The sequence below is a fragment of the Haliotis cracherodii genome, unplaced genomic scaffold (genome assembly GCF_022045235.1).
Source record: "Haliotis cracherodii isolate W230 unplaced genomic scaffold, xgHalCrac1.p SCAF_2, whole genome shotgun sequence".
NCBI classification, from domain to species: domain Eukaryota; kingdom Metazoa; phylum Mollusca; class Gastropoda; order Lepetellida; family Haliotidae; genus Haliotis; species Haliotis cracherodii.
Genome location: NW_027266275.1, coordinates 79,779,981 through 79,797,548, shown reverse-complemented (window position 1 = coordinate 79,797,548; position 17,568 = coordinate 79,779,981). Strand labels below are relative to the sequence as shown.

General features: G+C 43.0%; 1 protein-coding gene across 1 annotated transcript in view; it reads left to right on the top strand.

Annotated features, from left to right (window-relative positions):
• The window catches only part of LOC139468555 (transmembrane protein 104-like), a 49,666-nt gene that overhangs the window by 14,721 nt on the left and 17,377 nt on the right, over positions 1-17,568 (top strand). Inside the window, exons 2-3 of the mRNA XM_071250607.1 lie at positions 279-400; positions 9,444-9,522. Of these exons, the coding sequence (XP_071106708.1) occupies positions 279-400; positions 9,444-9,522 (201 nt within the window). The remainder of the gene's footprint in view (positions 1-278; positions 401-9,443; positions 9,523-17,568) is intronic.

Below are 17,568 nucleotides of genomic sequence, written 5' to 3'. Positions count from 1 at the left end.
ATGTCCTTAAAGTATGTGTTAGAAGACTGAAACTAGCAGAAAGACAAAAAGACTTGTGTGCCATTTGAACATGTTCCATAATATTTATGAAATATGTTTTTATAAATCTGTAACTTAAGAGTTGGTTAAAAAGGGCCCTGATTACAGGTCTCATGATCTATGTTAATAACGTGAAAGATTGTGAAGAATTCCGAGTGCTCATCTTGCTATATGGCCACTTGTAAAACACCTGTGTGACCTGTACTTTCCTTCTTTGGCTGACTTCTTGTGACTTTCAGGTGGGCCTGGTGTACATCTTCAACCTGATCGTGGGAACAGGTGCCCTCACTATGCCTGCCGCCTTCCAGCAGGCCGGCTGGCTAGTCAGCCTCATCCTCATTGTGCTCCTGGCCTTCATTAGGTAAGACTTGTTGTCAGATTGGACTAGACCCTCTATACTAATACTTGGCAGATCGGACGAGGCCAAGTACTTATACTTGGCAGATCGGACTGAACCCCAGTACTAATACTTGGCAGATCAGACGAGGCAAAGTACTTATACTTGTCAGATCGGACTGAACCCTCAATACTAATACTTGCCAGATCGGACTAGACCCTCAATACTAATACTTGGCAGATCGGACTAGACCCCAGTACTAACACTTGGCAGATCAGACTGAACCCCAGTACTAATACTTGTTGTCAGAACAGATTGAACCCCAGTACTAATACTTGTCAGAACAGATTGAACCCCAGTACTAATACTTGTTGTCAGAACAGATTGAACCCCAGTACTAATACTTGTTGTCCGATCAGACAAGGACTCAGTACAAATGCTTATCAGATCAGACTGAACCCCAGTATTCATTCTTGTTGTCAGATCAGACAAGTACCCAGTACTAATGCTTGTTGTCAGATCAGACAAGTACCCAGTACTGATACTTGTTGTCAGATTAGACTAAGCCACAGTACTAATACTTGTTGTCAGATCAGACTAGGGCCCAGTACCCATGCTTTTCATCAAAAGTCATGTCAGCTATGGGGTCTTATCAATCTCAATTAAAAGGAAGGGGCCAAACAATTAAAATTACATGTGTTTATTATCTAGACTTGATGAAATGCCATTCAACATATTCAATGTCAAGATTGAATGTCCCACTAAAAAAGAAATACACATTTCTATCCCAGTACATCTGTTTCCGAAACGTACAGGTGAGCAGCAGAGCCTTAGGCTCTGTTTTTCTCGTGGTAGCATGGAAGTTATCCTACTGTTATCAGTGCAGAGCTATGTTTCCTATACAATATCCAAGCTTCATCAGTATATTTGAAGGTCCATGCATATATGGTCCTTAATGATTTGTTTGCACATTGTTTGACGTGTTAATTATTTAATTATTACACACATGGAATGAAAGCAGGACATAAGGATCTGTCCAGAAAAGAAATAAATTTGACCATTCCAGACTGTAAAATACCACGGGTGTATGTGATGTTTGCAGCTTCCTGTGTTAATAGTCACAGACTTAACTGACAATTATCTAAATGTAACACCGTATTCAACATAATAAACACCCAGGGTGCTCTCAAAATTAGAAAAAGGGGGCTCTTATTAAAATATAGTTTTGGAAAGAAAAAAAAAGGTTGAAAGATCGTTAATATTGTGGTTTATGCTGACAGCCTAATATGATACAAAGAAAAGTCTGTGCGTATTATACTCGACAGATATATTTTCCATAATTTAAATGACCATAATAAACGGTGCATATAACACACGAGTGCGTATTATGCACAATTAAATAAGTCTTGTTTGCACTGATCAATTGGAAGGGGTGCTAATTGGGATTGTTCACTAGCCAATATATTAGCAAATATCGCCATGGGCGCTTATTACGTCCAATATGGTACTATTAGAAACTTATATTTTTAAGTTAACCGTAGCACCCATGCAATGTTCATCCATTATGTCATTATTATCAAGATAAGTGTATGGTTACAGTCATTATCAAGATAAGTGTATGGTTACAGTCACGGCGGGGGACACCAGAAATTGGCTTCACACATTGTACCCATGTCGGGAATCGAACCCGGGTCTTCGGCGTGACGAGCGAACGCTTTAACCTCTAGGCTGCCCCTACCCCGACCGCCCCTATCCCATTCTCGTTAGTTGCCTGTTACGACAAGCATGGGTTACTGGGGACCAGTCGTAACCCATCTCTTCATGGCCCTGCTGGACAACGCGACATGTACACAGCAGAACTTGGTGGATGTGTCGGAAGTTTGTATTGTAATCATATTTTTATTTCATTTTAATTATGTAAATGTTATTCATTATTACTGCTGAAAAGTCATAAATGTCTAAAATCAATACGAATGAAATTTGCACTATGGTATTAAAATGCAAATGATACATTTCTGTGCACAACAGATGTTTACTGAGTGTTTAAATAATTAATTTCTCTTCAAATTCAAAATGGTATTAGTCATGTCTATCCTATCTTGGGACAAACAATGATGACTCAGTTACACTAATGATTTAGAGGAGGAATTCCACAGAATAAGGAAATGTCCATGTTTTAATGATTTGAGAAACCTTTTTGTACCAAAGAAATATTTAAGCAAATGCACATTCAAATGTCTTGTTAATTTAATGAATGATTACGATACAGCTATAGTAGAAAACTTGTTAAAATTTTGTGTATATATATATATATATAGTAAAAATTAAATATGTGGAGTAAGATTTAAAACTGTGTTCAATCTTACTCCACTTATTTAATTATTTATTGAATTATTACTATATTGTGCCTGAGAGTTGGAACTCTACTGTGCTTTGTATGTGTGTGTGTGTGTGTGTGTGTGTGTGTGTGTGTGTGTGTGTGTGTGTGTGTGTGTGTGTGTGTGTGTGTGTGTGTGTGTGTGTGTGTGTTTTTTTGTGTGTGTGTCTTATCCACATACTGAACCACAAAATAAACGTCACCATGGATAGATTCCAAACACTGTAAACATACTTTGAGACACATTAAAAAGATTAAACTTGGCAAAACTGATCATCAAGGTTGAAATTAAAGTGTCAAATGTTCTTAAAGTGAAACACAACTCTAGTTTTTGAGAAAATGGCATCACAAGTCAGCATCTCGTGTGTCCGCCATGTGCATTGATGACTGCCGTGCAACGTCGATACATGGAATGGATGAGGTGGTTGATGAAGGTCATAAGCACTGGAGCCCACACTCTGAGGAACGCCTGACCCAGTTCAGCTGCAGTTGTCGGCCTTGGTCGGACGTCATTCAGCCGTCTTTGAATCTCTGCTCAATGGGATTTAAATTGGGACTGAGGGCAGGCCACTGCATGGTTCTGAGGCCATTCTGCTTGAGGAAGTCTCTTGTTGAACCGGCGTTATCATGCTGAAACTCGTGGTTGCGGCGATGTGCCAAATGAGGTATCGCGTGTGGTCTCAAGACTTGATCAATGTACCTAGCTGCTGTGACACCATTGCCTCTCCCTGGACCGATGTTCTGGAAGGCCACATGGCTGACCCTTGGTGCAAGACCAATTCCACCAGACACCATGATGCTCAGGCCACCCCTCAAACCTCTCTCAACAACAGAAGCATCCGAATAATGCCCCATGGCGTCGCCAGACTCTCTCTGCCATCTGCTGTTGAGATACAGTAACAGCTCTCATCTGAGAAGAGGACTCTTCGCCCACTGAAGACAGTCCCGGCGATGACGTGTCAGAATAGGTCCTCGGTGTGGCCTGTGATAGTGGAGGTGTCTGCTCGTCAATCGCAATGCACAGTGTCCGCACTGTGTCACTGATGTGTCCCCATGGTCTGTCGAGCAGTTTCCTGACTATCCTGACGTCGGGTGATGACCTTTGGTCTTCCACTACATTGTCGGTCATCTGTAGTTTTGGTGGTCTGGTACCGTTGCTTAGTGGTGTAACGATACATCGAACTATCGATTGATTGCAATTGATTGTCTCACGATAGTACACTATCGATTGCAACTTGAAACAATCGATACTATTGGCGATAGTTTGTCTAACTATCGATAGTTTTGATAGTTAATTTGTTTGGTACATTTACATTCTTAAAAAACATAGAAACAACTCCTATGATCATCTAACCTCTGTCGTGCTTTCGTTTGGATTGCACTACTTTGTCTGCTTGATTTAGAATTACGTCCCTTAGCTACTCGTCGCAAGGCAACATTGACAAGATGGCTGACGCCACATGTCAGTTTTTGTCAACTTTGTTTCCTAATTGATATGTTGAATCGCATTTAGTCATTCAGTGAATGCCAATGTGACAATTAGTTTGACAGTTTGTATAGTCAAATACTAGTCATTCAATCACATTCATTCACATTGGTGCTAAAACACTGCAGTAACCTAAGACTTTACAAGTTACATGAAGTGAAATTTTGTATTAAAATGTTTTTGAGAGGTCAATTTGAACTTGTTTTCTTTACAAATAGTATCAGAAAGTTATAATTATTTTGATGGTTTCAGTCAAAATGCTGAAATATATGCTGCTAAAGCCTGCTATAATTGCAAGTGAAAACTATTGCGATACTATTGCAATAGTAGGGTCACTATCGCAATAATATCGCTATAGTTGTTTTAACTATCGCAATAGTATCACAATAGTCAAAAATGCCTCAATAGTCACCCCTACCGTTGGTGGAGCCTGTTTATGGTCCTTACGTGGACTTGAAATGCATTGGCTACTTGCTGGGCAGTTTGTCCAGCTTGCAATCATCCAAGGGCTTGGTGTCACTGATTTCTTGTCAATCTTGGCATGTGGTAGCAATGCAATTAAGGATTGACTGTGTATTTTTTTTCGGTTCATTGAGGGATGAATAAAAAAAACGATGTGTAAATTGTATGAATCCGCATAGCGGATTCTTACAAAAGTTTGCACAAAGGTGTTTTGATTCATCCCTCAATGAACCGAAACATATACACAGTCAATGCTTATAATGAAATTCAACTATGTAAAACATGTTTTATCTACAACAGTTTAACCAATTTAACCACAGTTGGATAAATCAAAACAGACAAAAATAAACATTCCAGGTGTATGAATACATACTGTGGTGTGACATGAATTAGGTGATCGTTTAATTTATGCACATAACTTGACACACCTACACAGTCAGTAGGCAACCATGGATAGTAGGATCAAAACAATGTTCATAGGACCTGTGAATCAAGGGAAGAGGCGAGAAGAACTGCAACAGTCAGACTGTAATGAACCGGAAGAAATATGTCCGGGAGAAGGCGGCTTTTTCAAATGACATGGTCAGTTATGGCCAGATTCAAACATAAGTTCCTTGAAAACGGGAAAGCACAGTTGGAAAAATGCTAGTTAGAAATCAAACTTGAAGACATGAAAGTTGTGGAACCGAGGTGAGCGGGGAAAAAAGAGGCGAGCGAGCCTTCACGTACCTTTGCTGTTTTATTCCTTCTCGGCCTTCGGTTTCAAAGGGTAGTTTGGACAATGCATATACCTGAATGTCCTGTGCATAACGATATACATGAGCAGAAGGGTAATTCCCTCGACTGTTATATTGGGATTCCCCGACATTCCACAGTAATAAAAGTAGTGCGCCTCGGTGGGTGTGGCTTAATTTTTACATTCATTGGAAAATGAATGCAATAACACGTGACCAATTCAGCTAATCAGAATGCAGGAATTTCAACTAACACAACTAAAATTTAATTATTAACAAATGAATGTTACCCGATCCGGGTGGATTTTTATAGGGCAAGAAATGGGGAAACGCATGTGCATTTCAATTTGCACGGAACTCACGTGCATCGAGTTACCATGGTCGTTGCCGTGATGCATTTGGGCGAACAGTTTTATTGTCATCTGCTTTGTTTTTTTATCATCAATCGTTTCTTTTGTGAGAAAGAAACGTTTGATGATAAAAAAACAGTGCTTTCCCGTTTTCAGGGAACTAATGTTTGAAACTGGTGGTGACTGACCATGTCATTTGAAAAAGCCGCCATCTCTCGGATATATTTCTTCTGGTTTGTTGCAGTTCTTCTCGCCTCTTGCCTTGATTCAGAGGTCCTATGAACATTGTTTTGATTCTTCTCTCCGTTGATTGGCTACTGACTGTGTAGGCATGTCAAGTTATGTGCATAATTACCTTTCTGCTCATGTGTATATATATAATACAAAATATAGATAAAATACAAAAGTGCAAAGATGAGCTGTATAATTTACTCAACCGGTTTCACGCAGGTGATTTTCAAGAGTTACAGTATATGATATATATATGTGACACACACACACATATGATAAACCGCCATTGACCTTGATGTATATTTTGATATTATGTATTTTTGTATACTTTGTATATGGGCCTGAGGCCTCAAGCACAAATTAAGATTGATTGCATTACATTACAAAACTGTCAGTAAAGTAGGTCATTTCTGAGAGGATGGGGAGGGGTAGGAGTTGAATATTGAACATGGCATATCACCCTAGATTTGTACATAATATAAGTTGTTCTCGGGCTAAACAAATAAAGCAGAACTGTAGATAAGCTTTTGGTTATTTGGGTATTTTACCCAGAGGTTTGATATTGATTGGGTATCCACAAGTTTTAGAGGGTATTATGTTTTTATTAGCCACCTGTTTCTTGACATTAACATAAAATCTATTTCGAAACACTCCCTGTAAATCATTCAAAACCGTCTGCCATTTTTTGTTTACAAAACCTAGCATTGTAAGAAAAGCGCTATTGTTTTAATCACCAGTCAGCGACTAATTGAGATACATGTACATTAACTAGGCACGATGTGCTTTTCAATGTGGCGTCTATCAGTATGTTTGTTGCAGAAACTTTTCCAAATGTAACTGTTCCTAAGTGAATTTGACGATCAGCTGATACACAATCAAATTATATAATAGTTATAATATATGCAATAATTTTATTTCAGTTGAGTAGTTATAGTTTTTGTCGCGTATTTGATATGCTAGGATTTGATTTGTCTGCGTATTTCAGTGTATTTATTGCATATTTTATGCAAATACGCAGCTTATCTCGATCTGTGTATAGATTTCCAATATGAGAGGAGAGCCAAAGTGAAACAATCTATTATTGAAATACATGATCCTCAAGACAGCTTCTTTATACACTTTCCATATTGCAAATACCAAAAGAAATTTCAATTATTTCCACCAACCACTTAACACTCCTTCACTCAAACCACACAAGCAACCACTCAACAAACCACTCAACCAACCACACAACAAATCACTCAACAAACCACTCAACCAACCACACAAGCATCCACACACAAAACCACACAAGCAACCACACAACAAACAACACAACAAGCCACACCAGCAATCGCTCAACAAACCACTCAACCAACCACTCAAGAAACCACTCAACCAACCACATAAGCAACCACACAACAAACCACTCAACCAACCATTCAACAAAACACTCAACCAACCAAGCAACCACACAACAAACCACACAAGCAACCACATAACAAACCACTCAACCAACCACAAAAGCACCACTCAACAAACCACACAAGCAACCACTCAACCAACCACTCCACCAACCACACAAGCAACCACTCAACCAACCACACAAGCAACCACTCAACAAACCACATTAGTAACCACTCAACCAACCACAAAACAAACCACTCAACCAACCACAAAACAAACCACTCAACCAACCACACAAGCAAACACTCAACAAACCACTCAACCAACCAAACAAGCAACCACACAAGCAACCACTCAACAAACCACTCAACTAACCACACAAGCAAACACTCAACAAACCACTCAACCAACCACACAAGCTACCTCTCAACAAACCACTCAACCAACCATTCAACAAACCACTCAACCAACCACACAAGAAACCACACAAGCAACCACTCAACAAACCACTAAACAAACCACACAAGCAACCACACATGCAACCACTCAACCAACCATTCATCCAACCACACAAGCAACTCAACAAACTCAACCTACCACCAAAAAAACCACTCAAACAACCACACAAGCAACCACTCAACAAACCACTCAACAAACCACTCAACCAACCACTCAACAAACCACTCAACCAACCACTCAACAAACCACTCAACCAACCACACATAACAAACCACTCAACCAACCACAAAAGCAACCACTCAACAAACCACTCAACCAACCACAAAACAAACCACTCAACCAACCACACAAGCAACCACTCAACAAACCACTCAACAAACCACTCAACCAACCACACAAGCAACCACTCAACCAACCACTCAACAAACCACTCAACAAACCACTCAACCAACCACACAAGCAAACACTCAACAAACCACTCAACCAACCACACAAGCAACCTCTCAACACACCACTCAACCAACCACTCAACAAACCATTCAACCAACCACACAACCAACCACTCAACAAACCACACAAGCTACCACTCAACCAACCACACAAGCAGCCACTCAACAAACCACTATACCAACCACACAAGCAACCACCCAACAAACCACTCAACAAACCACACAAGCAACCACACGTCAAACCACACGTCAAACCACACAACAAACCAAAAACAAACCACACAACAAACCACACCAGCAACCACTCAGCAAACCACTCAACCAACCACACTAGCAACCACTCAACAAACCACACTAGCAACCACACAACCAACCAGAAAGCAAACCACTCAACCAACCACTCAACCAACCACACAAGGAACCACTCAACAAACATTCAGCCAACAACACAAGCAGCCACACAACAAATCACACCAGCAACCACACAACAAACCACCCAACCAACCGCAGAAGCAGCCACTCAACAAACCACTCAACAAACCACACAATCAACCACACAACATGCCACACAAGCTACCGCTCAACAAACCACTCAACCAACCACACTAGCAACCACTCAACAAACCAGACTAGCTACTACTCAACCAACCACAAAACAAACCACTCAACCAACCACAAAACAAACCACTCAACCAACCACACAAGCAACCACTCAACAAACCACTCAACCAACCACAAAACAAACCACTCAACAAACCACTCAACAAACCACTCAACCAACCACACAAGCCAACACTCAACCAACCACACAAGCCAACACTCAACCAACCAATCAACCAACCACACAACAAACCACTCAACAAACCACTCAAACAACCACACAACAAACCACTCAACAAACCACTCAACAAACCACACCACCAACCACTCAATCAACCACACAACCAACCACACAACCAACCACTCAACCAACCACTCAACCAACCACACAACCAACCACTCAACCAACCACTCAACCAACCACTCCAATACTAACTCCTTTTAAACTCCTTGTGTATATCAATACTTTTGGGTTTTTTCCTTTTAGCATACAAGTGTGCATTTAAGTTATGATGCTGTATTTCACTTTTCAGTTACGTTACTGTTACCATAGTGACAGAAGTAATGGCTGTTGCAAATGCTGTCCTCAGACTGGAAAGACATGGATCACAGGTAAAACTGAATGCAAGTCACACATTGCACAGACGATACACACATGATACATGTGACACCCAATACCTATACCTATACTCAGACCAACATAGGGAACATGCTATACTCAGACCAACATAGGGGACATGCTGTACTCAGACCAACATAGGGGTCATGCTATACTCAGACCAACATAGGGGACATGCTATACTCAGACCAACATGGGGGACATGCTGTACTCAGACCAACATAGGGCACATGGTATACTCAGACCAACATAGGGGACATGCTATACTCAGACCAACATAGGGGACATGCTGTACTCAGACCAACATAGGGGACATGCTGTACTCAGACCAACATAGGGGACATGCTGTACTCAGACCAACATAGGGGACATGGTATACTCAGACCAACATAGGAGTCATGCTGTACTCAGACCAACATAGGGAACATGCTGTACTCAGACCAACATGGGGGACATGCTATACTCAGACCAACATGGGGGACATGCTGTACTCAGACCAACATAGGGCACATGCTGTACTCAGACCAACATGGGGGACATGCTGTACTCAGACCAACATAGGGCACATGCTGTACTCAGACCAACATAGGGGTCATGTTATACTCAGACCAACATAGGGGACATGCTGTACTCAGACCAACATAGGGGATATGCTATACTCAGACCAACATGGGGGACATGCTTTACTCAGACCAACATAGGGGACATGCTGTACTCAAACCAACATAGGGGACATGGTATACTCAGACCAACATAGGGGTCATGCTGTACTCAGACCAACATAGGGAACATGGTATACTCAAACCAACATAGGGGACATGGTATACTCAAACCAACATAGGGGACATGCTGTACTCAGACCAACATAGGGGTCATGTTATACTCAGACCAACATAGGGCACATGCTGTACTCAGACCAACATAGGGGACATGCTGTACTCAGACCAACATAGGAGTCATGCTATACTCAGACCAACATAGGGCACATGCTGTACTCAGACCAACATAGGGGTCATGTTATACTCAGACCAACATAGGGCACATGCTGTACTCAGACCAACATAGGGGTCATGCTGTACTCAGACCAACATAGGGCACATGCTGTACTCAGATCAACATAGGGCACATGCTGTACTCAGACCAACATAGGGGTCATGTTATACTCAGACCAACATAGGGCACATGCTGTACTCAGACCAACATAGGGGTCATGCTGTACTCAGACCAACATAGGAGTCATGCTATACTCAGACCAACATAGGGCACATGCTGTACTCAGACCAACATAGGGGTCATGTTATACTCAGACCAACATAGGGCACATGCTGTACTCAGACCAACATAGGGGTCATGCTGTACTCAGACCAACATAGGGGACATGCTGTACTCAGACCAACATAGGGCACATGCTGTACTCAGATCAACATAGGGCACATGCTGTACTCAGACAAACATAGGGGACATGCTGTACTCAGACCAACATAGGGGACATGCTATACTCAGACCAACATAGGGCACATGCTGTACTCAGACCAACATAGGGAACATGCTGTACTCAGACCAACATAGGGGACATGCTGTACTCAGACCAACATAGGGGATATAATGTACTCAGACCAACATAGGGGACATGCTGTACTCAGACCAACATAGGGGACATGCTATACTCAGACCTACATAGGGGACATGCTATACTCAGACCAACATAGGGGACATGCTGTACTCAGACCAACATAGGGGACATGCTGTACTCAGACCAACATAGGGGATATAATGTACTCAGACCAACATAGGGGACATGCTATACTCAGACCAACATAGGGCACATGCTGTACTCAGACCAACATAGGGAACATGCTGTACTCAGACCAACATAGGGGACATGCTGTACTCAGACCAACATAGGGGATATAATGTACTCAGACCAACATAGGGGACATGCTGTACTCAGACCAACATAGGGGACATGCTATACTCAGACCTACATAGGGGACATGCTATACTCAGACCAACATAGGGGACATGCTGTACTCAGACCAACATAGGGGACATGCTGTACTCAGACCAACATAGGGGATATAATGTACTCAGACCAACATAGGGGACATGCTATACTCAGACCAACATAGAGGACATGCTATACTCAGACCAACATAGGGCACATGGTATACTCAGACCTACATAGGGGACATGCTATACTCAGACCAACATAGGGGACATGCTGTACTCAGACCAACATAGGGCACATGGTATACTCAGACCAACATAGGGGACATGCTGTACTCAGACCAACATAGGGAACATGCTGTACTCAGACCAACATAGGGCACATGGTATACTCAGACCAACATAGGGGACATGCTATACTCAGACCAACATAGGGGACATGCTATACTCAGACCAACATAGGGCACATGGTATACTCAGACCAACATAGGGGACATGCTGTACTCAGACAAACATAGGGGACATGCTGTACTCAGACCAACATAGGGCACATGGTATACTCAGACCAACATAGGGGACATGCTGTACTCAGACCAACATAGGGGACATGCTGTACTCAGACCAACATAGGGCACATGCTGTACTCAGACCAACATAGGGCACATGTTGTACTCAGACCAACATAGGGCACATGCTGTACTCAGACCAACATAGGGGACATGCTGTACTCAGACCAACATAGGGGATATAATGTACTCAAACCAACATAGGGGACATGCTTTACTCAGACCAACATAGGGCACATGGTATACTCAGACCAACATAGGGGACATGCTATACTCAGACCAACATAGGGGATATAATGTACTCAGATCAACATAGGGGACATGCTCTACTCAGACCAACATAGGGCACATGGTATACTCAGACCAACATAGGGGTCATGCTATACTCAGACCAACATAGGGGACATGATGTACTCAGACCAACATAGGGGACATGCTGTACTCAGACCAACATAGGGAACATGGTATACTCAAACCAACATAGGGGACATGGTATACTCAAACCAACATAGGGGACATGCTGTACTCAGACCAACATAGGGGTCATGTTATACTCAGACCAACATAGGGCACATGCTGTACTCAGACCAACATAGGGGACATGCTGTACTCAGACCAACATAGGAGTCATGCTATACTCAGACCAACATAGGGCACATGCTGTACTCAGACCAACATAGGGGTCATGTTATACTCAGACCAACATAGGGAACATGCTGTACTCAGACCAACATAGGGCACATGCTGTACTCAGACCAACATAGGGCACATGCTATACTCAGACCAACATAGGGCACATGCTGTACTCAGACCAACATAGGGCACATGCTGTACTCAGATCAACATAGGGCACATGCTATACTCAGACCAACATAGGGGACATGCTGTACTCAGACCAACATAGGGGTCATGCTATACTCAGATCAACATACAGGACATGCTATACTCAGACCAACATAGGGGACATGCTGTACTCAGACCAACATAGGGGACATGCTATACTCAAACCAACATAGGGGACATGCTGTACTCAGACCAACATAGGGGTCATGCTGTACTCAGACCAACATAGGGGACATGCTGTACTCAGACCAACATAGGGAACATGCTGTACTCAGACCAACATAGGGAACATGCTGTACTCAGACCAACATGGGGGACATGCTATACTCAGACCAACATAGGGAACATGCTGTACTCAGACCAACATAGGGGTCATGCTGTACTCAGACCAACATAGGGAACATGCTGTACTCAGACCAACATAGGGAACATGCTGTACTCAGACCAACATAGGGGTCATGCTGTACTCAGACCAACATAGGGAACATGCTGTACTCAGACCAACATAGGGAACATGCTGTACTCAGACCAACATAGGGGACATGCTATACTCAGACCAACATAGGGCACATGCTGTACTCAGACCAACATAGGGAACATGCTGTACTCAGACCAACATAGGGGACATGCTGTACTCAGACCAACATAGGGGATATAATGTACTCAGACCAACATAGGGGACATGCTATACTCAGACCAACATAGGGGACATGCTATACTCAGACCAACATAGGGGACATGCTATACTCAGACCTACATAGGGGACATGCTATACTCAGACCAACATAAGGGACATGCTGTACTCAGACCAACATAGGGGACATGCTGTACTCAGACCAACATTGGGGACATGCTGTACTCAGACCAACATAGGGAACATGCTGTACTCAGACCAACATAGGGCACATGGTATACTCAGACCAACATAGGGGACATGCTATACTCAGACCAACATAGGGGACATGCTGTACTCAGACCAACATAGGGCACATGGTATACTCAGACCAACATAGGGGACATGCTGTACTCAGACAAACATAGGGGACATGCTGTACTCAGACCAACATAGGGCACATGGTATACTCAGACCAACATAGGGGACATGCTGTACTCAGACCAACATAGGGGACATGCTGTACTCAGACCAACATAGGGCACATGCTGTACTCAGACCAACATAGGGCACATGTTGTACTCAGACCAACATAGGGCACATGCTGTACTCAGACCAACATAGGGGACATGCTGTACTCAGACCAACATAGGGGATATAATGTACTCAAACCAACATAGGGGACATGCTTTACTCAGACCAACATAGGGCACATGGTATACTCAGACCAACATGGGGGACATGCTATACACAGACCAACATAGGGGATATAATGTACTCAGATCAACATAGGGGACATGCTCTACTCAGACCAACATAGGGCACATGGTATACTCAGACCAACATAGGGGACATGCTGTACTCAGACCAACATAGGGGATATAATGTACTCAGATCAACATAGGGGACATGCTTTACTCAGACCAACATAGGGCACATGGTATACTCAGACCAACATAGGGGACATGCTATACTCAGACCAACATAGGGCACATGGTATACTCAGACCAACATAGGGCACATGGTATACTCAGACCAACATAGGGGACATGCTGTACTCAGACCAACATAGGGAACATGCTGTACTCAGACCAACATAGGGGATATAATGTACTCAGACCAACATAGGGGACATGCTATACTCAGACCAACATAGGGCACATGCTGTACTCAGACCAACATAGGGCACATGCTGTACTCAGACCAACATAGGGCACATGCTATACTCAGACCAACATAGGGCACATGCTGTACTCAGACCAACATAGGGCACATGCTGTACTCAGATCAACATAGGGCACATGCTATACTCAGACCAACATAGGGGACATGCTGTACTCAGACCAACATAGGGGTCATGCTATACTCAGATCAACATACAGGACATGCTATACTCAGACCAACATAGGGGACATGCTGTACTCAGACCAACATAGGGGACATGCTATACTCAAACCAACATAGGGGACATGCTGTACTCAGACCAACATAGGGGTCATGCTGTACTCAGACCAACATAGGGGACATGCTGTACTCAGACCAACATAGGGAACATGCTGTACTCAGACCAACATAGGGAACATGCTGTACTCAGACCAACATAGGGGACATGCTATACTCAGACCAACATAGGGAACATGCTGTACTCAGACCAACATAGGGGTCATGCTGTACTCAGACCAACATAGGGAACATGCTGTACTCAGACCAACATAGGGAACATGCTGTACTCAGACCAACATAGGGGTCATGCTGTACTCAGACCAACATAGGGAACATGCTGTACTCAGACCAACATAGGGAACATGCTGTACTCAGACCAACATAGGGGACATGCTATACTCAAACCAACATAGGGAACATGCTGTACTCAGACCAACATAGGGAACATGCTGTACTCAGACCAACATAGGGAACATGCTGTACTCAGACCAACATAGGGGACATGCTATACTCAAACCAACATAGGGAACATGCTGTACTCAGACCAACATAGGGCACATGCTGTACTCAGACCAACATAGGGAACATGCTATACTCAGACCAACATAGGGGATATAATGTACTCAGATCAACATAGGGGACATGCTGTACTCAGACCAACATAGGGGATATAATGTACTCAGATCAACATAGGGGACATGCTGTACTCAGACCAACATAGGGGACATGCTATACTCAGACCAACATAGGGGTCATGCTATACTCAGACCAACATAGGGGACATGCTATACTCAGACCAACATGGGGGACATGCTGTACTCAGACCAACATAGGGAACATGCTGTACTCAGACCAACATAGGGGACATGCTGTACTCAGACCAACATAGGGGACATGCTGTACTCAGACCAACATAGGGGACATGCTATACTCAGACCAACATAGGGCACATGGTATACTCAGACCTACATAGGGGACATGCTATACTCAGACCAACATAGGGGACATGCTATACTCAGACAAACATAGGGGACATGCTGTACTCAGACCTACATAGGGGACATGCTGTACTCAGACCAACATAGGGGACATGCTATACTCAGACCAACATAGGGGACATGCTATACTCAGACCAACATAGGGGACATGCTATACTCAGACCAACATAGGGGACATGCTATACTCAGACCAACATAGGGGACATGCTGTACTCAGACCAACATAGGGGACATGCTGTACTCAGACCTACATAGGGGACATGCTGTACTCAGACCAACATAGGGGACATGCTATACTCAGACCAACATAGGGGACATGCTATACTCAGACCAACATAGGGGACATGCTGTACTCAGACCAACATAGGGGACATGCTATACTCAGACCAACATAGGGCACATGGTATACTCAGACCAACATAGGGGACATGCTATACTCAGACCAACATAGGGGACATGGTATACTCAGACCAACATGGGGGACATGCTGTACTCAGACCAACATAGGGGACATGCTATACTGAGACCAACATAGGGGTCATGCTATACTCAGACCAACATAGGGGTCATGCTATACTCAGACCAACATAGGGGACATGCTATACTCAGACCAACATAGGGGACATGCTATACTCAGACCAACATAGGGCACATGGTATACTCAGACCAACATAGGGGACATGCTATACTCAGACCAACATAGGGGACATGCTATACTCAGACCAACATAGGGGACATGGTATACTCAGACCAACATAGGGGACATGCTATACTCAGACCAACATAGGGGACATGGTATACTCAGACCAACATAGGGGACATGCTGTACTCAGACCTACATAGGGGACATGCTATACTCAGACCAACATAGGGGACATGCTATACTCAGACCAACATAGGGGACCAGTTCAAAAGTTTGATGTCGGCTAAAAAATTTAATTCCTTAAGTTTAAGGATGGGGGTTAATGGCCCTGCAAGTTTTGCATCTGACAAAATCATCCTACCTGATTTCTCAATATTTTATTGTGACTGATCTGATCTGATTCCAAGAGTAGATAGGGTTTTATCATCACCGGCAACAGTCCATATGGTACAGTGCCTAATATATGATGACATATAATCTGTAAGGACCCTGCAATTTGTGAACAACTAGTAAGTAAACTTTATTTGATAACCATTGTCTGAAAGAACATGACAAAACAGGAGAAGGACACCAACCTCGAAACTTCAAATTTTCAAAATTAAGTATTGTTTTGTGGGGTGGGGGTTGGGGTGGGAGAGAGGGGGGTTGGTGTGTGTGTGTGTTGGGGGGGGTTGTATTTTGGGTGTGTGGGGTGTGGGGGTATGTCTCAATACTTAAGGAAGTAATTTTTTTTATCCAACATAGAACTTTTGAACTGGTCTCAAATTCCCAGTAAAAGACTTACCATACCGCTCGCATAGACGTGAGTACAATGTTGTCTATAGTTGGGTTCGCTGCCAAATTGCACCTTTAACAAATCACCTTCAAAACACACCTGGAGCTTCATCAGATGAATGCCTTGTTATTTTGTGAGACAGAGTGTAAAATACTTTGCATTTTTAAATAAATACTCTTAAAAAGCAACATATGATATTTATGTTAGGACT